The sequence below is a fragment of the Chlamydotis macqueenii genome, chromosome 10, assembly GCF_036417535.1.
Source record: "Chlamydotis macqueenii isolate bChlMac1 chromosome 10, bChlMac1.mat, whole genome shotgun sequence".
NCBI classification, from domain to species: domain Eukaryota; kingdom Metazoa; phylum Chordata; class Aves; order Otidiformes; family Otididae; genus Chlamydotis; species Chlamydotis macqueenii.
In genome coordinates, this window is record NC_141565.1 from 3,910,605 (window position 1) to 3,934,871 (window position 24,267).

At 38.5% G+C, this 24,267-nt stretch overlaps 2 protein-coding genes and 1 long non-coding RNA gene across 6 annotated transcripts in view; 2 read left to right on the forward strand and 1 right to left on the reverse strand.

Annotated features, from left to right (window-relative positions):
- Positions 1-24,267, forward strand: part of LOC147599458 (uncharacterized) — a 352,989-nt gene that overhangs the window by 89,030 nt on the left and 239,692 nt on the right. The gene's annotated exons all lie outside the window — the stretch shown is intronic.
- NOL8 (nucleolar protein 8) lies at positions 121-18,394 on the reverse strand. 2 transcript variants are annotated; one of them, XM_086755687.1, is made up of 16 exons: positions 18,013-18,394; positions 17,783-17,845; positions 15,860-15,938; positions 15,417-15,564; positions 14,435-14,503; positions 12,176-14,128; positions 11,776-11,892; positions 8,824-8,943; positions 8,396-8,480; positions 7,399-7,540; positions 5,753-5,836; positions 4,718-4,995; positions 2,702-2,828; positions 2,189-2,259; positions 1,047-1,129; positions 121-725 (listed from the first exon to the last, which is right to left on the reverse strand). In XM_086755687.1, exons 1-16 carry the CDS (start codon positions 18,149-18,151, stop codon positions 672-674), a joined length of 3,612 nt encoding a protein of 1,203 aa, XP_086611813.1. In that variant the 5' UTR covers positions 18,152-18,394; the 3' UTR covers positions 121-671. The 2 variants fall into 2 exon arrangements, with proteins under 2 accessions (XP_086611813.1, XP_086611812.1); XM_086755686.1 differs by having other exon boundaries at positions 7,399-7,543.
- The window catches only part of CENPP (centromere protein P), a 162,941-nt gene continuing 157,378 nt past the window's right edge, over positions 18,705-24,267 (forward strand). The window contains exons 1-4 of one of the 3 annotated variants that reach the window (XM_086755761.1): positions 18,705-18,744; positions 21,233-21,387; positions 22,194-22,345; positions 22,661-22,749. In XM_086755761.1, coding sequence (XP_086611887.1) covers positions 21,251-21,387; positions 22,194-22,345; positions 22,661-22,749 — 378 coding nt within the window. In that variant the 5' untranslated portion in view covers positions 18,705-18,744; positions 21,233-21,250. Of the gene's footprint in view, positions 18,745-18,997; positions 19,271-21,232; positions 21,388-22,193; positions 22,346-22,660; positions 22,750-24,267 lie in introns of those variants that run through there. The other 2 variants (XM_086755760.1, XM_086755763.1) reach the window with 2 other exon arrangements.

Consider the following 24,267-nt stretch of genomic DNA (forward strand, 5'->3'; position numbering starts at 1 on the left):
GAGGGCTTGGCAGAGGCTGTCTGCTCCAGCAGCCCCCTGCAGCATATAAGCCAAACAGACATAAAAATAAGACCTTATATGTAAAAGCAGAATTAATTCCACACAAGTATACGACACCAGCAACATTTGTCCTTAATATTTATTAATATACATACTCAAAAAGTAGAAAAATTAGCTCTGTGAAGAAATACAAATTACCCATTTTATAAAAGTGTTCACCATTAACATATATATTTTTGTAAACTTTGGGTAAACTTTTACTCTGGAAATAATGTATTCCAAGTGTTTGTAAAGGAACCTCAAACAGGATCTCTGTTATGTTTGGCAGAATACAGGTTATACAGTCTTACAGATGTGGAGCTACCTGCTTTTTTTCAACCCCGCTCAGCACTGGGCCCAAAATAACCCTGTATTGTCTTTGTTACGTGATCAAATTCTGCAAAATCTTGCAAAGAAGGAAGTCACATTTAAGCCATATAGAAAAAAAACCCCAAACCTTGGTACAAACATTGAATTGACACAATAAACATGTACTTAATTCAGAAACAAAGTTTAACAGTCTTTTCCAATATTAGATCTTTGAAAGACTAGAATTTTGAAAGCAACATTTATTCTGCAACTTCTTCAAAGAAGAAACATGAAACGTTTCTGGACAGTATGATAAGAAAGGTTTATTGTTTTGCTTTCACTTTCCTTCTTGCATCCTTATGCTTCTTCCGGCATTCCTGAAAATATTTGTATTTTAACGTAACATAATGAGAAGTTTCTAAATTCACCTGTTTGTCTCACTTTTTTTACATTTAGTAACATAACCGGTTCCATACAATACAGAGATTCAGTAATTTACCTTACTGGACATCACAACATGATGTTATACACACTTCTATACTAAGAATTTTTACTTCCCTGGTAATTATAAAGTTTCAAGCCCTCCTAAAAGTCCTGAATTAATTTTTAATGCAAATTAGGTGAATAAGCAGCCACACTCCCTCCTCATGCTGAGCTTTCAGCCACAGTTACCAAGTAACAGATGTTAAAACACTCACCTCAAGCAATAATCTACGTCTGTCTTCCCAATCACCTTTTTCTTCACTGAGGTCTACTGATCTACAAAATAACTTAGGGCCCTCTGTACAACACAAAGAACAAATTAATATGGTTAGGCACTTCTGAATATTCCGCTGTTTGTAAATCCCATAAGTAACACAGCAATAAAGTCAGAAGGCCTATGCTTCACATTCTTCTCTTGCCCCAACAATGCGGTTGGCTCAGACAGAAGTCTTACATATTACAGCCTTGCATGCTAAGAAAAATGAAAGGCAGCAGCAGTTTTCCATAAGATCCTGAAATATAAATTGCAGTGAAATAGCATCCGTTTCATTAAAAGCTCAGGACCGTTTTCCCACATCTCCCAAGAAAATTTATGCCTGCTATGGATTTAGAGCTCAATTTTAACAGGCACTGTAAGTCAGAAAGGCTTGAAGATTGAATAAATAAATAAATAAATAAATTTTTAAAAGTATTAACACAGTAACTTTTACACATACATTTAATGATAATTATCTAACATGTCTCAGGAAATAAACATTAATTCAGGCTGTCCGGATAATTTATTGTATAAAATATCAAAAGCAGTTTTTTTTTGTGGCCATGGGTTAGTTTTTTTTGGGTGGTTTTTCCATCAGTTTTTTTGTTGCTGTTTATTTGTTTTTAACAATGAAATTTGTTATATTCAAAGAAAAAACCTCATATTATTTAGGATCAAGAACCATGTGGACATATGTGGCTGATCAGAATATTCAATATGCTTAATGACAACACCAGAAACACAGAAAAAAGTTAAAGATCATACATCTACCTGAAAGGATTCAAAATGTCTAAATAGCTTTTTGATTTTTTTTTTTTTGTGGTAATCCCTAGAAGATCAGCCACATACTAGACAATTATCTGAAAAGAGGAAAGCAAGATATCTGTTCAGCATTTTTTTTACCTGGATTTTCTTGTGGGACATGCTACCACAATTCATACCACAAGTCACGATGGAAATTTGCAATTGTTTTTGTTTTTTTTTTTTCTTAAACATCTCATCTGTGTTTTAACTACAAAACATTAGTAACTAGGCAGTATTTTTTTTCCTCATTGAATTTCAGTAAGAGTTAAAAAAAGTGGTGATCAAGTTCTGTTATACCTCTTAGTCGTTTATCATCTTTGGAGAAGAAGAAAAATCTAGCACTTTCTGTCCTTGATAAAGAGGAAAACCTAGACAAATACAAAGAATTTTAGCATCATAAAAGTTACTGTCAAATTCCATTAACACAAGTTAAAGCTGTAATGCTTCAGAGAAATAGTATGCATCGAAGAACATTAATCCACAGTGACCAAATAGTGCCTTCTATTAAAAAAAAAAAAAAGTTTCTTAAAAAAGACTATATTTGACTTTTGGCCAAACCCACTACCCAGTTAATTTCTCATGCATTCAACTAGAAACTGAGCTTTTATATTCAATTTCAAATCAAGTGTGGTATTGTGATTTTTGAATATTACATTCTGTGCAGCAAGGAACAGTTTCCTAAGAAGAATTCCACTGTTCAGAGACATGGAATAAAGATGTTAGTTTCCCATGCCCTGAGTGCTGCTATTAATATTCTCATAGCATCAAACTACTACAACCAAGTAGATAATAAATACAAATAAAACTTACATTTCTTTGTCCCTCTCACTTTCTGATGCTGTTGTTTCATCATCACCTTCAGAACTGCTGTCTTGGAAACGTGGATCTTCTTGCCATGTGACTTTTACAGGCTTGATTGTTTCAACTATGTAGGGCTCTGTAATAGTATCACAATAAAAAAAAAAATCAGATTATTTCCCTACTTGCCAGTAAAAGTTTCTATTTCAGAGTGAAATACTTAAATTGGAAAAGACAGATTTAAGAAGGACAGAAATCTCCCCGCTCAGGTCTTCTATGACTCTCTGGGCAGGTATGAATTTAGTTCTCTCTTTCTCACACATCATAAGTTCACCCTGAAAATTCACAACTAGTATTATCACAGCATAGCAAAAAAGTGCAGGAGTCCTTCTGAAGCTTGGTGTTATAGTCCAGGGTTCTATCAAGTCACTCCAACCTAACAATCATTATCAATTGAGTTGGGAGTAATTGTGTCTACTTGTATTTTTAACTTGCAGAAGTTGTAATAAAAGCTTTCTTTCACTGTATCTGGACCTTAGTAAATTCCTTTGCAAAGAAAGTCATAATGCCTTAGCTTATTCTTTCTGTGTGTTTAAGCTATGTTATTTTTGTGTATGTCTTGCTGTGTATGCATCCAGTTGCCAGAAGCCTAGTTAAGTTACACATGGTAACTTAAACATGTACTTGAGCCCTTACCACTTCACCTCACCAAAAGGACTGAGGTTTCAAACCTGTGGTAACCTTGTCTTTTAGGGTTTAAACACAGTACTTGCCTGGATGACCAGAACAGAGAAGACAGCTCCTGCACTGCCTCTCTCTGGCACTATAAAGCAGTTTCCAAACATGAGAGTAACTAGACTATGAAAAACAAACAGTATGTTAGTCAAGAGAAAGATCAGAAAATTCTACTTTGGAAAAATTGAGAATTTGCAAGTTTAAATTGTCCACAAAAGATCCACAGTTTGTGCTCAAAATAAACTTTCCACATGTTCTTCCTTCACAGTTCACATGTGACACACGTGATCTTGAGTAAGGTTAAACAAAAGCAACTACGACAAAAGTAATCACAAAACCTACCTAAGCAACTGAAGTACATACAACAGAGAGAGACCTACCTTTTTGTTTCGATACAGCAGCTAGTACAGCGGCCCTGTCGCCACCAAATAGGATGCAATATAAACCAATAATTATTCATAACAGCTAATAGCAGACACAGTGCTCAAGCGTGGTTCTCAGTGCTAAAATCTGTGAACTCTGAACTACATCTCCACTCAGACATTTTCCACTTTGTTCTAGAGATCTCTTACATATCCTGAAACCTATATTACTGCATTCAGAAGACACAGAGTACTTTCTGAAGTCAGCAGAAATGTAGGGGTTTGTTGGGGGGGGGTGGTGGGGTGGTGGTTGTTGTAGTTTTTGTTTGTTTTTCAGTTAACTTCACACACAGTTTCTTTCATTTCCTACATTACCACTCATTAAGTGACTTGATTTCAGATTTTTAAATCTTGATTTCATAACATTTGATTTTATCTTAGGTTAGGACACCCCCATCATCATATGTCATTCAGTTTCAATTTTCTCAAGGTATGATAATAAAATTAAATATGTAATAAAATATTCTTGGATCTTGGGATCAATTATAAGATTTTTCTTTTGCTTGTAATACCACCTTAATTAACACAAATTTTATTTAAATCTTGTTGGTTTATACGAAATCTGATTTGACTTGTGTATCATAATTTTCCTTGTTTATTTGAGAAATTTAGCCGATGTCAAATTTTGCCATCACTGTTCAAAAAACAATTAATAATAGATCCTTCTCAAAACATTCTCCCTTTCAAGACTTTTGAGATGCAAGCATGAATTAACTGTGATTAAATGGCAATAATCTTGGCAATTATAAAGAGAAGACCATAATGATTTTGTGTAATTATTTACTTTTGCCTCTGAAAATCCCCTAGATTTTGAATTTCTATATGCTACATAGCTTTAGAAATTGAACTGATACATATGTTCTGCTGTTACCTTCTTTTATGCTGGACTCCTCCATGTCTCCAAAGAACGAAAATGTGAAAGCAGTAGACTCCTGAGCTATGTTACTCCCAGTGTTAGATCCCAAATGGTCAGGTGGGGTAGCATCCTCCGCGTCATCTTTGTCCCAGGGTATTTCTTCACTTTTTTCTGATTTACTCTTCGAAGATCCAAAGAACTCTTTTAAATCAACAGCAATATCATAATACATTTCTTTAGATACTTCAGGCTGTTTCTCACTCTCTTCCCTCTTCTTCTTCCTTTTAGCTTTACTGCAATGAGATTGTTAAAGGATAGTAACATAGCACATATATGTTTAAAGAAAGGTTCCTTAAGAGGCAACCTTGCTTTTGAAGTCTTCCTAAACTTATCTAAGCACATTAATGAGTGGTTCACTTTTAAGGTTTGTGTGTGGTTTTTGGTTTTGGGGTATTTTTCCTTCTTTCCTAGGAATTCCAAGTTCTGACAATAGGATATTTCCTACTGCCAGAAACAGGTTTATAGGGCAGCATGGCTATTATTTTGGTTTATACTTTTGACCCATGTCTTTTCACCCCCTGCAATTTATTCATCCTTGAGGATAAGCAGTGAGGAAATATCTGAGGTTTGACTCTAAAGGCAGGAACAAGTCTACTTCATACTTAACCACACTCTGACTTTTCACTTAATATGTGATAGCATATAAATTAAGATATTTAGGACAAATTTATTTTCCGGTGAAAGAAATGCTAAAAGCTAATATTTTCTTCTCACAGAGTTGCAAGTTTTCAAGTCCGTGACTTGAAGCAAAGGGATAGCCTGATGGTGAGAAAGGAAGACAGAAAACGGCATGCAGAGAGTAGATGGACTAGAAGGAAAAGATGACGCTGTTTTTAGTGGTCACAACTCTTGTATCTTGATGTTAGCAATAACAGAGAAAACCAAAGAACAGGCAGAGCAGCCCGCATCATTTCAAACTCATTTTTCTGCTATAGCCATCCTTCCATGGGAAGAAACATTACAACTATAGTTACCAAGCTGCAGTGTTACCTCTCTTTTTCCATAGCACTTGGTTTTCTTTCAAAAACTGCATGGTCCTGTCTTGTGGGATCATAGCGGAGGGCATTAATATCTCTATAAAAACAGAAAAGAAAAACCATCAGACATTCTAAATGCTCAATTGAAAGCTCTCTTAAATCTTCACAGTCAGATTTCAAATTCACATCAACTTCTTTACTAAAAAAGCTTCAAATCAATCCAATACCTAACTGGCACTTAGAAACTACCTGCTAGTCAGTGTCTGGGTCAGGAAAAATTATAAACGGAAGTGGCTTTAATCAAATTGTAATATTTCATATAAAACATAGACCTCAAGTTGCGGATGTTATGCAGTAAGAGTTAAGTTTATATCTGCACCTGTTTATCTTTTGAAGAGCTATATCAATATAGCTATCCATATCGATATATCTATCTGTATCTATTTCTTCTAGTACCAAACATTGCAGAAATTCAAATAGTTCAAAGGAAAAAAAAACACGAACCCCAAGAAAAACAACCAACCAACCATTATGCCCACCTTTCAAAATTTAAACATTTTGGGGACTTCCAGCTAAAGCAGTCTAAGGTTTAGACTAACCCTGATATTAGTGTAGCAAAGCCCATGCTGCCTTATGGTAATACAAGAAGGTAGTCACTTATTTCCCCTCCTTAATTAATGCTTAAATGCTTAAAACATTAATGCTTACAGCATAAATTACCTGCTTTTAAATGGCTACATACTGTATCATTAACTAAGTATCACTGTCATTAACAAAACTTACCTAAGATGACCTCTGGGGTTCGCACAGATTATTTCCCTCTGTGCTTAGTCTTTTCAAAATACATGAAAATTTGTACAGAAGTCATAGGATTAAATATGATTGTGCAGCAGTCACAATGGTATTTAGCAGTCAATGGATGCAACTCCAGTATTGACTGTCATTAAAAATTTACTAATTGCACACTATTGCATTACCCTTACCACTACTTACTTCTACCACAGACCAGTTTCTGTTAGAGTGCATAGTTAAATGTCACAACACTTCCAATAGTACATTTCCAAACCTATCTCATCATCCTCTAACGAAGGCTAGAGCATGCCCAACAGCAACATGTAACAAACTGCTAATCTAATGAAGAAATTTCTCTAAAGCAGAAATCCAGATAAATGAAAAAAAAAAAAAATCTCCACTGAAAAAGAAGTTTGATGCTAATCACCTCTAGGCCAGAGAAAACAACAACTTATTAACTGCTACAGAAGTCAGAATCTAACTTACCGACCTGCTGCCCAACTCACATGTTCTTTGTTCAGTCAACTTAAGCTGGTCTCCACAGAAAACAGAAATACATCTTACATGGGCAAGGACTTATTAAAAATATTAATTTTCATAACCAAGAAGCCTATCATTCAAAATCTACTAGAAAAAACTCAAGTAGGCATCCAATAATTTTTTTCCCTAAAATAATGATAATTACCAGTTGTATAATCTATTTGAACACGCAAGTTGGGAAACTGCATTAAAGACTGACTTCAGACACACACAACAGAGAAGGAAATACTTTTCTCAGTCAGCTAGGCAGGAATTTTAGTTCTGAAACACTGGCAAAAGTTAAGCCTTCCTAAAATTCCTTCTTTTCTGATAAAGGATGATTCATACTTGAATTTCTTAGCACTTGTGGCTGTTTTAGTTGGCTTAGGGTGTTCCAGGTTGATATTCAAGATGCTTCCCAGTATTTGCAGATTTTTCTTTTTCTCTGCAGCAAGCTCTTCTTCCTCATCTGCCTTCAAGATGTTTGTCTCTGCTAAGAGAAAAACAAACACATTATTTTTTCCCTGTTATGACCTAAGTAAGCTTGTACTATTTGATATACAACACTACTATTGTACTAGAAGATCTCACACACATCAACGTCACTTCATTTATTTTAAATCTACTTAGAGGCTTTCTCCCTTGCACTGTAGAAAATCTTTGATTAGAAGTATCATGGGCATCTATTTAATGTGATTATCAGATCAGATACTTAACCTGTTCCCCGATTATATCTCACAACTGTGCAACTACTTTGCCACTGAGAGATGCTCTACAGAAGATCACATTAAAGCAATGAAAGGAGTTGCGGAACTAGGCAAAAATTTAAGTTTCAGAAACAAATTCTGAATCTTGAAAACAAGGTTAACAATTTAATTTTTGGTAGGGGGGAAATAAGTCTTTGAAAAATTGCTGTTTTCAGCTTTTCTGTTTTTTTTAAAAAAACCAACAAAACAAACCAATTTTCCTTCTAAGGCTGCCAAATTAGCAGGATGACAACAAAACAGTTTAAATAAATGTAATGGTCAAAAAGTTTATTTTAATTAAGTCACCACTTATCCTGCAAAAAACATGGATAAACAACATTCTGATATCATCCTGTATTAAAAAAAGATTTTCAATTTAACAACCAAGTATGTCTCGTCCAGCTATTACAAATGCTTTTGCATTTAAGAAAACACAGCTACCAATATATACTATGTACATTCAAAACAGTTGGGTTATTTTCTTTAAGGAATCACCAAAGAAGCAAAAGTAGTCCGTAAGTTGCTTCAAACATCCAAAATTGGGACTTCATAATATAGTTCTATTACTAACATTAACCAGGAAATACAAGCAGGTTTACCTTCTTCTTCGCTGTCACTCTCAAGGAATCGAGCATCCATGCGAAATCTTTCATCTGTGCCAAATCGTGATTGCAATCTCAAAAGCTAAACAAAATTAAATAGATCCTACTAAGCACTGGAAAAGGAAATAATCAACATTCAGTAACTTTTTTAAAACTATAATTGTGGCAACATATTAATAACCTTTAGCTCTTGATGCCTTTTCCAGAAATTTTTGGGTTTTCAAAAGGTGACATAAGAGAAACTCCTCCCACTTTACAACATACATTATTTCCTTCATGGCTACTGTTCCTCTACTTAAGAGAATTCTATTGCATGTTTATCAAAATAATATTCAGCAAGTATGCAAACTTACACGTTATGTTCTTCTGAAGTGGTGTTACGGAGACTTAGAAGAAAACTAAATTACAGTAATGGGTTCACTCACTTTTTCACCAGCTTTGCCTTCAAACTGGGGTTTAATTTTGAATCTCTCATCATCTGTGTCATCTTGCTCATCCTCACTGCTTTCAAACAGCCTGCCTGAAGTTTTAGGAACAGATTCAACCTTTGTTAAACAAAAAGAAAATATAGAAAACCAGCCATTTATATAAGTTTAAGAAAATAAATCAGTATCAACTTTGTTCACATTTTCCAATTCATGTGAAAAAGTGGATTTCTAGAACAACCAGCTCACTTGTTGACCACACACTTCAAATCTCACATTGTATACACACCTTGTACAATTCTGTTTCACAGTTACAACTACTAATTTTTAGCATAGGCAAAATATCTATGTCAAGGGTAACTCAGGTTTTACATTATAAGGGAGTTGGGTATAAAAATCCAACCTTCTCATTATGTCAAGGGAGATGAGATTAAAAATATCAATGTCTAATTACACCCTTTCTGAACAGCCTCATTTACAGTATATCCTCTAGGACATTGTTTTAGTTAGTTAATAAATATTAATGATTACAGAAGGTAAGCACTCCATGGCTTCAAAATATTTTCCATAGAATTAGAGGTTCTGTTAAAGAAAAGGAAAAATATAGGGCAAGGAAAAAAGTGCTACATCAGAAAAAGTGAGAAAAGAAGGGACATGGAGAAGGCTTTTTTGCCTCAGTCTTCACCGATAAGAGCTCTTGTCCCACTACCCAAGCTGCAGAAGGCACAAGCAGGGACTGCAAGGATGAAGAACCGCCCACTGTACTCGAAGAGCATGTTCGGGATCATCTGAGGAACTTAAAGGTGCACAAGTCCATGGGACCTGATGAGATCCATCCGCGGGTCCTGAGGGAACGGGCGGATGAAGTTGCTAAGCCACTGGCCATCATATTTGAGAAAACGTGGTGGTCTGGTGAGGTCCCCGATGACCGGAAGAGAGGGAACATAACCCCCATTTTTAAAAAGGGGAACAAGGAAGACCCAGGTAACTCCAGGCCGGTCAGCCTCACCTCTGTGCCTGGCAAGGTCATGGAGCAGATTCTCCTGGAAACCATGCTAAGGCACATGGAGAGCAAGGAGGTGGTTGGTGACAGCCAACATGGCTTCACCAAGGGCAGATCGTGCCTGACCAATTTGGTGGCCTTCTATGATGGGGTTACAGCATCGGTGGACAAGGGACGAGCAACTGACATCATCTACCTGGACTTCCGCAAAGCTTTTGACACTGTCCTGCACGACATCCTTCTCTCTAAACTGGAGAGACATGGGTTTGATGGACGGACCACTCGGTGGATAAGGAGTTGGCTGGATGGCCACGCTCAGAGAGTGGTGGTCAATGGCTCAATGTCCATGTGGAGACCGGTCACGAGTGGCGTCCCTCAGGGGTCCGTGTTGGGCCCGGCCCTGTTCAACATCTTTGTCGGCGACATGGACAGTGGGATAGAGTGCACCCTCAGCAAGTTCGCCGATGACACCAAGCTGTGTGGTGCCATTGACACGCTGGAGGGGAAGGATGCCATCCAGAGGGACCTGGACAGGCGGGCCCGTGCCAACCTCCTGAAGTTCAACCAGGCCAAGTGCAAGGTCCTGCACCTGGGTCGTGGCAATCCCAGGCACAAATCCAGGCTGGGCGGGGAATGGATGGAGAGCAGCCCTGAGGAGAAGGACTTGGGAGTGCTGGTGGATGAGAAGCTCACCATAAGCCAGCAATGTGCCCTTGCTGCCCAGAAGGCCAACCGCATCCTGGGCTGCATCAAGAGAAGCATGGCCAGCAGGTCGAGGGAGGTGATTCTCCCCCTCTGCTCTGCCCTGGTGAGACCCCACCTGGAGTACTGTGTCCAGTTCTGGAGCCCCCAACACAAGAAGGACATGGACCAGTTGGAGAAGGTCCAGAGGAGGGCCACGAAGATGATAAAAGGGCTGGAGCACCTCTCCTATGAGGACAGGCTGAGAGAGCTGGGGCTGTTCAGCCTGGAGAAGAGTAGGCTCTGGGGAGACCTGATAGCGGTCTTCCAGTACCTCAAGGGGGCCTACTGGAAAGATGGGGAGAGGCTGTTCAGTAGGGCCTGTTGTGATAGGACGAGGGGTAATGGTTTTAAAATAGAGGGGGGTAGATTTAGACTAGAAATTAGGAAAAAATTTTTTACAATGTGAGTTGTAGAACACTGGAACAGGTTGCCCAGAGAGGTTGTGGAAGCCCCATCCCGGGAAACGCTCAAGGCCAGGTTGGATGAGGCTCTGAGCAACCTGATCTGGTTGGAGATGTCCCTGCTCCTTGCAGGGGGGTTGGACTAGATGACCTTTGAAGGTCCCTTCCAACTCTAACCATTCTATGATTCTAATTAAATAGTGAGAACGGTACTAATCTTACTACATTTATGAAGAAAAAAACCCCAAAAAGCAAACCCAATGGTTTAAAGCTTTAGCAGAGATGTGACTAAAAAAAAATGTGATGATAGAAGAAGTTTTATTCCAGACAAAGAAGTACTTAATTGTGCTGAAGTATGGTGGTGAAATCGCACTGCATTAATAGAGATTCTTTGTACATATCTTTGTACAGGTTTGTGTTGGGAAGAGCAAAAAGTCCTTCCATATTTCTCAAGCCAAGTCTCTTCCCCTTCCTTTGACTAAAAGTAGCGAAATTTCAAATCTAACTGTAAGTAAACCCTATAACGTAAACATTAATTTTCTTTTAATCAAAGCACATCTTTTATACAAATCTCAATCTCCTTACAAATTCTGCAAGTTCTCCAACTTTATCACATGCATGGTTAAGTTCTTTGAGACCTGTTTCATGTTATCAAGAAAAGAAGAATCATTCATATTAATTCAAACCTTATCTACTTTTTTTCCATCACTTCACTATGAAAAATAGTCTTCAGAATAAAAGGCACAGTCATATTGATATGAAATTACCTTACAGAATACTGCACTTCTTCCCAATATCACTTACTTCTTCATGTGTCTTTCCCAAACTCCCATCTTTCTTCAGCATGTCCTCTCCTTCAGCTTCACTTTCCACATCTGAATTGAATATGATGTGTTTATGCTTGCCTGCCGGCTGGCTATCCTATGCAAGAGTGAAATTGTCAAGTTAAACATACAGAATACTTGCTACAGTCACACCTAAGTAGCCATTTCCATTACATGAAATGGGGAATCTACTATTCCTCTTGCAAGTCTAGAGACATCCCAGGAATTAGGTATGCATCATCTTGTATATCCTCAAAAGAAAACTGTCCATGTCAACAGAAATTCCAGAATATGATTTTATAATATCTTAAACAACATCTATTAATCTCCCTTTTTCTTTTACTGCATACTATTCAGATAGAAGTTATGAGTGTAATTACCAGATTTGAAAGAGCTCCTTGAATTAGTTTTTTCTGTAAGTCTCTCTCTTTCTGTCTCTCTTCTAGAGCTGCCAGCCTCCTCTGGTTATCCTGCAACTTTTTATTTTTTGGATTAGGCTCCTTTGAAGCAGTAGCATGAAAACAAAGCTCTTTCTTTTCCAGAAGGCTTGTCTTCCCACTCTCACATTTATTATTAGCTTCACATTCTGGATTTTTATTGCTTACATCGCTCTTCAATTTTTTTGAAAGCAGTTTTGGGCTCTTCAACTGTTGCTTAACATGTTTCTGTGATATTGCAACATTACTATTGGTGTCACTGCTCTCATCTTCGCTCTCACAAGCACTAGGAGCAGCATCTCCATGCTCTGAATTTTGGTTGTCTTGCAAAGAACTCACATCTCTGTTCTTCCCCTGTAAACGTGGCTGGGAAGCAAGCTGATTGCTCTTATCTGCTAAGGAGGCAGCATCTGACAATTCCCCACGCTGTTCACAATGCATATTTTGTCTCTTCTTACTGCTGACTTGAAGTGAATACAATGGATGATTCTTAGATTGCCTTTTAGATGACTCCTCACCACAATAAGAAATACAAGCTTCAAGACCTAAACTTTGTGGAGATCTCTTTTTCAAACCAGTGCTGTCCTTCGTTAATTCTTTTTCACGAAGGGACCTCATTCCTCTGAAGGGCTGATATTTCAAACGTGAATTATTTCGTCCTTTGGAGCTTCCCTCATCAGCATTCTCTTCCCCAGCTAAAATTGCAGCAACTACATCTTCAGGACAGATACACTTTTTTTTAACTGCAGGGTGAAGTTTAGAAAGTTTTGTTTTATTTACAACATTATCCTTGGGATTTTCTTCAACATTGCACCAAGTAGAATTCTGTGTACTGTCTGATTCTTCTCCTGGTATCCCAGTGTTGTCAGCAGCTAACACTTTTAAGTCATCTAAAGTAAGGTCTAAGCGATAACAGTTTTGCATCATGGATTCATAATTGGAACTGATTTCAGATTCTGTTTTCTCAGGTTCTGAAGAAGAGCTTTCACTATCACTTGTCTTTGTTGTGCTGTTAACTGCTGTACTGTGCAAGGCAGCAATTTTGGATTTTTTCATTTTCCCTTTTCCTTCAATGTATTCTTCTTTTAAACGGCAAGTTAAATTGCAAGAGGGGTCAATTACCAAATCACATTTTTTGTTAGTTAATATTTCTTTATTTTCCACCTTCACCTCTTTAGAATCTTCTAAAATTGCAGTTTTCCTGCTACTTAAATCTGGAGTTTTACTTTCGGCAATAATTTCATCTGTATCTGCTGAATCATAACCATTATTACATTCCATAGTCTCTTTCTCTCTATAACTTCCTTTGATAGCTTTCTTCATGGCATCTGGATCGCTTAAGGACCAGTGACTATTGTATTTTAATTCAAAATTATCCCCAACAATTTCCAAGAGGTCACTTTCAGTCTCAACATTTTCATCTTTCTGTATTTTTCTCTCTCTTTTTACGATTGCTCTGATTTCCTCTTCAGAATCAATGTCACTATCAGAAACACTTAGATTATTTTGAGCTGTAACTCCAGAAACATTGCTTTTATCTGATAATAAACCTCTCTCAGATATTTTACTTTCAGGACTCCTTGATAGAGGCAACTTAGACTTCTCATTGGATTTGGATTTTGATCTTTGATCTAGCTGCGGTGAGCTTGTGGTTTTGGAACATGACTGGCACCCAGAAGAGAGAACTACTGCTCTGTTCAGAGCCTCACTGTCCAGTTGCCTCAGTTTTTTAGGTGGCTTCTTAGTTACAGGGAACTCTCCTTGCCGCTTCTTGTTTATGCTGTCATCTCTCCCTTCCAAGTGCCAAGTAAGCTCGGATATAGGAACTACATGTGTCAAGTCTGGCTCCAGCTTTCTAAGGTTATGGCAATATTTGGATGGATCATATTTCACAATGTTAGTCTGAGTTAAGGAATTAAAACAACATTTCAGCAAGCAGACTCCCAATCTTTACAAACAGGCTAAATTCTCCATGAAAGGACAACAAAGAGTCCTGTTTAATGTTATGACCATAAGCCTCTAAGCAACTGACTTGCAGTCTAAAAAAATTATTCAAATCACACAAACTTACTGCAAGATTTACTTAGGGGATTCAGTAAATCAAGTATGACGTCATACTCATCAAGACCGCTAAGCAAATATTTCCCCATATGATAAAACAGAGGGAATCATGCCGACGCCCAACCAATAGAAAAAGGATATTTTATTCTTTTGTGGACTCCTAAGGTGCAGGATAGGCAAGACTCTGCCAAACTTGCCAACAACCCATTTCTAAAAGAAAATAAAAATAATCAGTGTTAAACAAAAAAAGAATTGAAGCAACCCTGGAATAAACAAAGATGCATATTTTCTGATAACAGGAACACTAATAAAGAACCATCTGTGGCTAATTCTTTTTTTGTTTACTCTCTTAAGCGAGATGTATTTGTACCGTACCAGCTTCCTTCTCAAAAAAAAGAACAAATGAAAACCAACCAACAAACCAAATTTTAACAACCTGCAAATAAAGAGTGGCAATAAAGAATTGAATTTCTTTACAAGTGCTATTTTTAATATAAGGCTTCTGGTTTATGAATTAATAGTGGTAACTATACAGATCAGATCACTATTATTTTGCTCTTTTCTCCTTTCCTATTGAAAAATTAAAAATCTCCCCATCACTCTCCAAAAGCATTCCGTGCTTCGCAAATAATTGAAAACTTTGTAGTAAATATAATCTTTGTTGTATAAATTTGCACATTCAGTGATTTTATTCTAAATCTTACTTTCGTAAGCATGTGTAGACCCTGCTCCTGAATGTGCTGAAGCACAGGCTAGATCCTGACAACTCAGCCAAAAATCTGTGTTGTATAAAAATGAGAGACACATTCTCTTCATGTGCTTTTAAGGGTGACACAAAGGTATTCCTAATATACACGCATTTCCTGGAAACGCAAAGCATTTCCAATTTAACATGACAGAGAGGCCAGTATGCTCAAGACTATTTCCAGTCATTATAAAGAAGGACAGGAGCATTCTACACATAAGGTATTTCTTTAAACTACTTTTCACAAGTTGGACTGTTGCACTTATAAGTTTATTTATATGAAGTGTAGAGATGTGACATAAATTTAGATGTAATAAGCTTGTGCTCGATTCTGGTTTTTGTTTTGACTTAGTTCTCTATACATCTACCCCACCATACCTTATGGTCTGGCACCTCGGTACCTGGTACTGCTTTCATGTGGAAGTCTACAACTCCAGCCTTTTTCAGTGATTCTAACTGACACGTTTTGTCATTTCTCTGTGGCTTTCCTTTCTGCAGCTTTGCTTCCTCCCTCTCCATGGCGAGCCTGTACCAAGAGTACATCATCTATGAAAAAAACATATGCCTGTGTGCTAAATTATAGCTGGCAGTGACTCCCTCCCAGAGAACAGTAACCATTCACTACTTAAAGAATCAACATAGCTGCCACCTTTAAGTGAATGATACAAAACACGTTGCACTATTTAATATGCATCAACAGTCCAATGTCAATAAGATCAGAAAGAAAAGAGTACAGCAGATGAAAGCGCAGTCATAATGCTATCAGATAAACAGAAAAGGGTAACTTCAGCAACAACATCCATTTCTTTATTGATTTTTACCTGTGTAAAAAGCTTTCTTTGGCCACCTCAATTTGCAGTGTCCCCCCTTTCCATTTTGTTTTATTTAAAATTGAGATGCCTGTAAAACAAGGAAACCAGAAATGAGTATTTTCTACTCTCATGTTTTAACCCTGGTCAGCAACCAAGTACCATGCAGCCGCTCGCCCCCCCTTCCCCTCCCAGGGGGATGGGAGGGAGCATCAGAAAGAAAGGAAAACTCATGGGTTGAGAGGAAAAACTATTTACTAGGACAGCAAAGGAAGATATTATAATAATATATATTAATAATGATAAGAATAAAAATAAAATACAATTGTAATAGAATATACAAAATGAACAATACACAATTCCACCCTATGACTTTACAATCAATACAGCCCATCCTGAGCAGCGATCACGGAATGGCACTGAGTGCGATCTAGGAATGATCCCGAGCAGAGAGAGCGCAAGAAAGAGCCGCCCACCAGGCAACCATCCCTTATACACTGAGCATGACGTCTGTGGTAGGGAGTACTGTGGGTGAACTGTACTAGCCCTTCCCAGCCTCTTGCACCTGCACATTAGCAAAACCTGGGAAGCTGAGAAAAATCCTCGGTCTCTTTAGTTGATAATACCGGTGTATTATCAACATTCTTCACATACCAAATCCCATACTAATCCAAAACAGAGCAGCTACTGGGAAGAAAATTAGCCCCACTGCAGCCCAAACGTTAGACCTAACTATACCTCCTTCAATGATAGTGTGAAGTTTCTTTAGCATGATCTTATACCTTATTGCTCACCTGATTTAAGATTGTATACGAAAGGTCTAATACTTAAATCTTAAACAAGAAGGTCTATATCCAAAATTACAGTTCTGACTTCAAAAGAGTCATTCAAGTCTGCATGTTTCGGTTCAAAGACAAACCTGAAAATTCAGATACAGGTACCCTGAAGTTTCTACACCACTGTATGATAGGCTCTTCTCAACTTCTTCTGTACTTTGAAAAAACATAGTTAAGGAGTACGGAAAATGAGAGGGAAAAATATTGTACTTGAAACTTAAGGAAGCTAAGTATTAAGGGCTGGGTTAGCTTTTAATTGCTCTCAAACAGCTTTCCTATTTCTAATGGCAGCATTCTCTAGACAAAAGGGCATACTACCAGTCACTCTCTTTGAATATAGGTACCCACACCTGCCATTTTGTTGCTACATATTACACAGGTGGTTTTATAAACCTGTCAGTAGCTTTGTAATCCAATTAGTTGGCGATTTGTAAAATGGCTTTAACAGAAGAGTGCTTAATGTAAACTCTCCTTCTGGGTTTCCTCTCATGTCAAGTCACTTCTACTGTTTTAAGGACCTGATTAAAGTGTTTGAAGTACATTTCCTCTCTTTTCATAAAAGGATTAGAACAAATTCATAAATCACCTATTACAGTCACAAGTAATCTTTTTAATCTGCTTACTTCTACTCACTGAAAACTCCAGTAAAGCAACTTCCACAAAATTGCAGCTCAAAGAAAACACAATGAATATGACAATAGAATGAAACAGGGTCTACCTTGACCACATCCTGATTTTCATCAAATCATTGAATGGTCTGGGTGGGAAGGAGCATTTCAAGCCCATCCAGTCCAACCCCCCTGCCAGGAGCAGGGACATCTCCAACCAGATCAGGTTGCTCTGAGCCCCGGCCAACCTGGCCTGGAATGTTTCCAGGGATGGGGCATCCACCATCTCGCTGGGCAACCTGGGCCAGTGCTCCACCACCCTCAGAGTAAAGAATTTTTTCCATATGTCCAGTCTGAATCTGCCTCCTTCTATTTTGAAGCCATTACCCCTTATCCCATCACAGCAGGCCCTGCTGCATTATCAGTAATGCAGCTTGGCTCAGAAACATACATTACACTAAAAAAAAAAAAAAAAATTAAAATATACTTACACTTTCTAAGATCTGCATCAGAAATGTTGACACTGATGTAAGCAAAAGTTTTCATAGGGTTACCTGATAAACAATAAACATTCAGTTAACGTCTATATAATTTCAGTGTTTCCTTTAAAACTGAAAATTAAGCTATTTCCTGAAAATAAAGTGTCTCTGAAGCAAAAACTCCATTTCACAGTACAAATCGAAAAACTATGAACTTTTAAAGGATCATGCAAAACCATTACCCTGATCATCTTTTCTAGTAATAATCTCTGCATCCAAAACATCTCCAAACTTGCCAAATCTTTCTTCCAGTTCAGCCTTAGAAACCGTGTGGCCGAGCCCTCCAACATATAAGCGTTTTGAAACTTGTTTCTTCTCCATGCTGCAAAGTCAAGCTGTCAGACGTGTAACGAGCACTCCGCTGTTCTGTAAGAAGAGAGTAACAGCTCACTAACGCTTACACTGCAGAGATTAACGCAGTTACCACGCCAAGCTACGGAACAAACCACCCCGCCAGAAGGCCTCCATTCTGAGAGGAGCGCTCCTTCGCTTTGCGCGGGGTCTGCTCCAGCCCGCTCCCACCGCGCACAGCACTGCTGTCACTAACCCGAGTTTAGGGGCTGCGTGTTTTTTTTTTTTTTTAAACCTTGAAGCACATAACGGCGCGCACGACATCCCAACGCAAAGGCCTCTCGTAAGCAGCCTGTGACCCAGCCCCGCCAGAACGCTGCCCGCTCCCTCACCGCCGCCATGTGCCAGCCGCGCCGTGCAACCCGATTTATCTTCCCTCTCGCATCCCTTTCTATCGCTCACTCGGGGAAAAAAAAAAAAGGTTCCGCCTGCTGAAGCCGTTGGATTCCGATTGTCTTATTGTCACTTTCGGGTTTCTGTTTCCAGCCGGTCAGTTATCATGGGAACACATGGGTGAGTCTTGTGACGGCGGACGGTTTAGGCGTAACTAACTAGGAAGAAAGGTAGGGGGATTTTTCTCAATATGTAAACGAGAAGCCCGTAAGGAAATAGCTATCGAAATAGTGCTTTTTGCCATCTATCTCGGACCAACGACCTCGGGAACTGCCCTTTAAGCAGCTCTTTTTTTTTTTTTTTTTTTTTTTTTTGCGAGGCGGAGCTGAAGGCGCGGACGGCGCCCCCCGCTCGGGGAGCAGCTGTGGTAGCGCCCCGGCCGGCGGCGGGCGGGTTGGCGCGCGGTTCGAAGGCACGGGGCTGCTCCCCTCCGCGGCGCTCTGCGGGCGCGGCAGCGCGCGGGGCTGCCGGCCGCTCCCCTGTGCGCGCGTGGGGCCGCCGCTAGCTCCCGCGAGCTTTGGCCCGCGCCTGGGGGGGGGGGGGCGCGGGGCGGGGAGGGCGCGGGCGCCGCGTGTAGAGGGGAAGGCGAGCGGCGGAACGGGGCGCCCGCCCAGCTGGGCCTCGCCGAGCCCGCCGCCGCTTCCCAGCTCCTCTCCGGCCGCGTCAAAGCCAAATCCTAGGGGAGTGCACGGGCAGGTGCGTACCAGTGTGAGATACTGGCCGTTAATTCATGAATAAGTGCACACGTGTGCGCTTAGGGTGAGAAGAAACGATTGACTGTCCTTAACGTTGTGTTTTGTTTAATTAAAGTATGTACGGGTGTTTTTTTTTCTGGAGATAATCCTCTCTGAAGTCCTCACTAGTCTTCTGCAGTCTGGTAGGGTCACCGGAGTTGAAATAGCTGTAAGCACTGTTTGCGTTGTGTTACCGTTTTCAAAACACCCAGCTGTTAAAAGAGGAGTTCACTGAGAATCTAGCACAAAGTTCTGACTGTTGGGATGGTTTTCTTTTCCCCAACGTACTCTTTATTAGGAGCAAAACTTTCTTCATTGCATCCAGTTAAAGAAAACCTAGTACAATGTGGTAAAAGTTGGAGAATTTTTCTTTCTAGTCCTCACTGGTTTTGTTTGTTGTTGTAGATTGTGTAAGATTGCTTTTAGAATGTCAGAGGAAGTCATGGCTAGGCACAACCTCAGTGATTCTTTAATTGCATATACTTCTTTATTTACTGAGGAAGTTTTTAATGCAAGACATGTTTTGTATGTGTTTTCTTATATGTGTTATTCAGATGCTGTTTGTTATGAAATAAACTGACAAAATCCTATTTTCCTCTTATCCCTTTTGTTGAACCATGTTAGTGTGGATCTTGCAAATGCCCTAAGGATTGTTTTAAAACACACATGCAACTAGATTTGTTTTTTTGTTTTTTGTTTTTTTTTTTTTTCCTGGTTGAAAGCATTAATACATCAGTCTTGAGCTGCATAGTGTTCTCCACCATCCTTGGAATGTGTCATGTCTAGGCTGCATGTCACTTTTTCCTTAAAATTGGTGTTTATTTATTTTGAATTATTTGTGAAACATAGTTGTTTATCTCTTTACTGCTGTTTACTTGAAAGGCAGATAATGCTGTCATGTTGGTAGGAGCAGCTGTGCTTCATTTACTCGGGGGATCGCTGGCTAAGTCTGGCAAAGCTGAATTCAGTTTATGTATCTGATTAGGATTGCTTTTTATCTGCAGAACAGCTTGTTGTTCTATTACAGCAAACTTAAAACAGCTGGATACACTCCTGGGTGAAATTGTGATTAGTTAAAAAGATTCTTAAAGACAGCCTTTGACTACATTAGATTCCTGATGTAACTTCTGTATCTGGAGGCTTTGCAGTGATCTGTGTCTCAAAATTGGTTTAATAATTACATTTGGACTCGTCTTTGAACTAATGCAACAAAACTACTTTTTTTTTTCTTTTTTTTTTTTTTTTCCAAAATTATTCTCTATTTTGGAGAAAACTTTTTTTTTCCTCTTATGTAAAGTCAGAAATTTGTTCTTTTTCACATTCTTGCTAGTATCGAGTAGCTTCCCGTATTCACTAGGAGTAGAATCTTTCCTGTTCATAGTGCTTTTAGCAAAGCGAGTTACTGGTTTTTTTGGGAAGCTTTGTTATGTTCAGAATTACGGAAAAAGCAGCTTTTCTGCTCTTGTCATGTCTGTTGCAGACCAATGTCTTTCTAAGTGAACATCCTAGGGTGTAAGTAGGAGGGTACTGTAACATTAACAGCAAAGTTTTACTGCCAGCCTAATTCTGTTTTCAACTTGGTGACAGAATTCCTGTCAAATTTGGCTGCTGAAGATCAGGGTTTATATGTTAGTGTAATCTTCTAATAGTATTCAGGAGTGTTTGACCCTCTAGAATTCTTTATTGAGGTATGGATTATACTTGTCAAAGCTGGGGTACTTAAAAATTGTACGTACCAATTCTTCAGTTTTCAAAAGTCATAAAACATAATACAGTTGTCTCTGTTTAAGTAGGGGGTAGGAGAAACAATTGACTAATGTCATATTTGCATTTCTTCAATTATTTCCTTGCATAAAAATAACTTATTTTTTTAACATTTTTTGTTATTTGGCCTAAGAAATATACTTTATTTTGTTTTATTTAGTAACATTGATTCTCAGAAATGGACAACAGCAATTGTCAAGTTTATGAAGAGGAAATCCAGTCACTGGAAGAAGAAATTAAACAATTGGCTGAAATGTATGAAGATGGCCAGCAAGAATCCACCCTTTTTTCTGACGAGGAGATACTAATGTCAATGTATGCCTTTTTTCACCTGTTGGATTAATAGTGTTTCTTTGCCAAAATTGTGTAGGGTGAGCTTTTGCCAATGTATTAGGACTTTCCTCATGTTATTTTTAGAGTCCTGATCTTGTTTAGGAAATGGGCTATATATGGTAAAAGATTACAAATAATAAATGGTTGATCTCTTTACTGCCTTCTGTTAGTAGTTTGTGGTTTTTTAGGGTTTTGTGTTGTTTGTTTGCTTTTTTTTTTAAAGGCAGTCATACTGCCAGAGCATGATATCAGGTATGTTACTTTACAGACCCTTCAAAGTTGTTGACTGCAAAGGCTGTGTTTTCCACGATGTACTGTGAAACAGCTCAGTGCACTTTTACTTAAAAAAAAGATGATGAGGTTTGGGAATGTGTACAAGTGTGTCTAGTTATGTGTCAAAGAAGTGCCATGTTATGGCTTTTTATTTCCGTTATTTAACTGGTACTCTATACTCAATGTATACTCCGTAGTTAAAATAAATCATTTAGATGAGTAAAGGCATCACAGCTCATTTTTGTTCTACGTTGCTCAAAATGGATAATTGCATCTCAATACTTATAATAAAGGCTGTGCCATAAAGTATTTATGTAAGTTAAAATAGTTTACTGTTCCTAGTAATGTGATCCAGCTGGAATTTGACTCATTGAAAACTGATCTTGGTCTGAAAATCATCAGATCATGTTACAAATGCCTTTTATTTAATGGTATTGCTGTGCTGAGGTGACAAAACATGTTCTTATGTCTGGGTCTTTTGCCCTTTGATGATTTTTTTTCTTTTTAAATTCTAGAAAATCGTTCCAAAGAGAATTTTGGAGAGAATCTAAGGGACATGAATCTGACCTGAAAGCTCAACTTGAAAGTCTAGAAAAAGATCTCTCATTTTTAATGAAATTTACTGGTATTCAGTTCACAAGTCATTCAAAGAAAACAATGGAAAAAAGTAAGCATTTTTGTGCCCTTTTCTGATGCTATACTGAGCATACTGTATCAGTTCATTACATTGGCAAATGCACGTTGTAATTCTACTTTCAATGTTAGCAGAAAGACAATTATTTTTTCTTTATTTCTCGTAGTGGGAAAGTGAAAGACTACTGTGAAGTTTTTTTTTTTGTTGTTCTTAACATATTTAACTTGACTTCAATATTTACATGATGAACAGTATCAGTTGGTACTTTAAATATGACTAATGGAAGAAATGTAATAACTGTTGAATGGAATTATAATCAAGTATTTTTTTAACTTTATTTTATGGCAGCTGGAAACAGAGCAGTGCAGAAGCACAGATTATCAGGGAATTGCCATTCTCTGTCTTTTCAAATAGAATTCCAGCTGCTTGAAATGCAGGTAAGGATTTATGTTTATAAAAACCCCAAACAAATAAACAAGCAAGACTTCAAATGTAAAAATGTCAATCCTTCCTTTTCCAGCTGAAACCTTCAACTGGTGTTTAGTTACTTTGATTGCCTGTGTCTCCTTAATCTAAGCTTCAGTGGGTTGTTTTCACTCTGTAACAGCTGGAGTCTACTTTTGAATTCCATGCACATCGAAGCAAAACAGTTCTGAAGGTTGAGTTCAGCATTCAGTCATTAAATTCTTATTGTGTTCTCCTATAGTCAGAGATCTTGCTCTGGGGATTGGAAACTTCCGAGCCTTACCTCTTTTGAGGAAACTGAGGAAAAGCTAAAATGCTACAAACTTGAACTTTTTTTTTTTAACTTTGGTTATATTTCTGTTTGCTTGGCTATTACATCATGCGATTGCACAGCAGTTACACTGATGATTCCAGATTTTTTGCTAGGAAGCTGTCTCATAAGAATCCTTTCTTAGCACAGATTTCAAAATGATAAGCAGTGGAAAACAGCTGCTACTCTAATTTGTAATAATACACCCCAATTTGTAATAATAATTTTGACATCAGGAAATTTCCTTCTCAAGAAAACTTGATTTTTGGCTCAGCTTTAAAGATGTTTTTAAAAATTCCCTATGATTGGACCTGATAGTATTAAAGACTGTGTTGCTATGTAAAGATGTGCTTCCTAATCTTAAGAAAAGCTTTATGAATTTGGAAACTAATATTTATTTACATGTGGATTGCATAACTTGACACTGCAGGAGTTCAGCTGAATTAGGTTATTTTCATAGAATCACAGAATGGTTTGGATGGGAAGGGACTGTTAAAGCCCACCCAGTCCAACCCCCCTGCCAGGAGCAGGGACATCTCCAACCAGATCAGGTTGCTCAGAGCCCCGGCCAACCTGGCCTGGAATGTTTCCAGGGATGGGGCATCCACTGCCTCTCTGGGCAACCTGGGCCAGTGCTCCACCACCCTCAGTGGAAAAAAAATTCCTTATATCCAGTCTGAATCTACCTCCCTCTGTTTAGAAACCATTACCCCTCGTCCTGTCACAACAGGCCCTGCTGAAGAGTCTCTCCCCATCTTTCTTGTAGCCCCCTTGAAGCACTGGGAGGCCGCTCTAAGGTCTCCCCGGAGCCTCCTCTTCTCCAGGCTGAACAGCCCCAGCTCTCTCAGCCTGGCCTCACAGCAGAGGCGCTCCAGCCCTCATCATCTTTGTGGCCTCCTCTGGACTCACTCCTCTTTAAGAGGTTTTGCAACCTCTTAAGTCCATGCATGACTTGAAACTTGTGGTCCTACTGATAACATTTTACCATTTACTTGTCTAAAGCTGCACTTGGCTCTGAGCATGGAAATAGCCTGTGTGAATTATGCGACTTGGATAGATTAATGTTTTTTTTTCTCACCTGTATGCTCCTGCAGAATGCTGACATCTTTTAGTGTCAAAGGAGCTCAGATGAGTAATTGGGTGTTTATTTAAAGCTGCATTGGTGTTGCTTAGATCTCTT

What these genes read in the sequence shown, in the direction of transcription:
- NOL8 (XM_086755686.1), bottom strand. Translation starts at nt 18,151, where the DNA reads ATGGAGAAGAAACAAGTTTCAAAACGCTTATATGTTGGAGGGCTCGGC. An exon ending in TGATGCAGATCTTAGAAAGT is followed by an intron (nt 15,939 to 17,782) that starts GTAAGTATATTT and finishes CTTGTTTTACAG; the next exon opens with GCATCTCAATTTTAAATAAA. An exon ending in AAGGAGCTCTTTCAAATCTG is followed by an intron (nt 11,893 to 12,175) that starts GTAATTACACTC and finishes ACTCTTGCATAG; the next exon opens with GATAGCCAGCCGGCAGGCAA.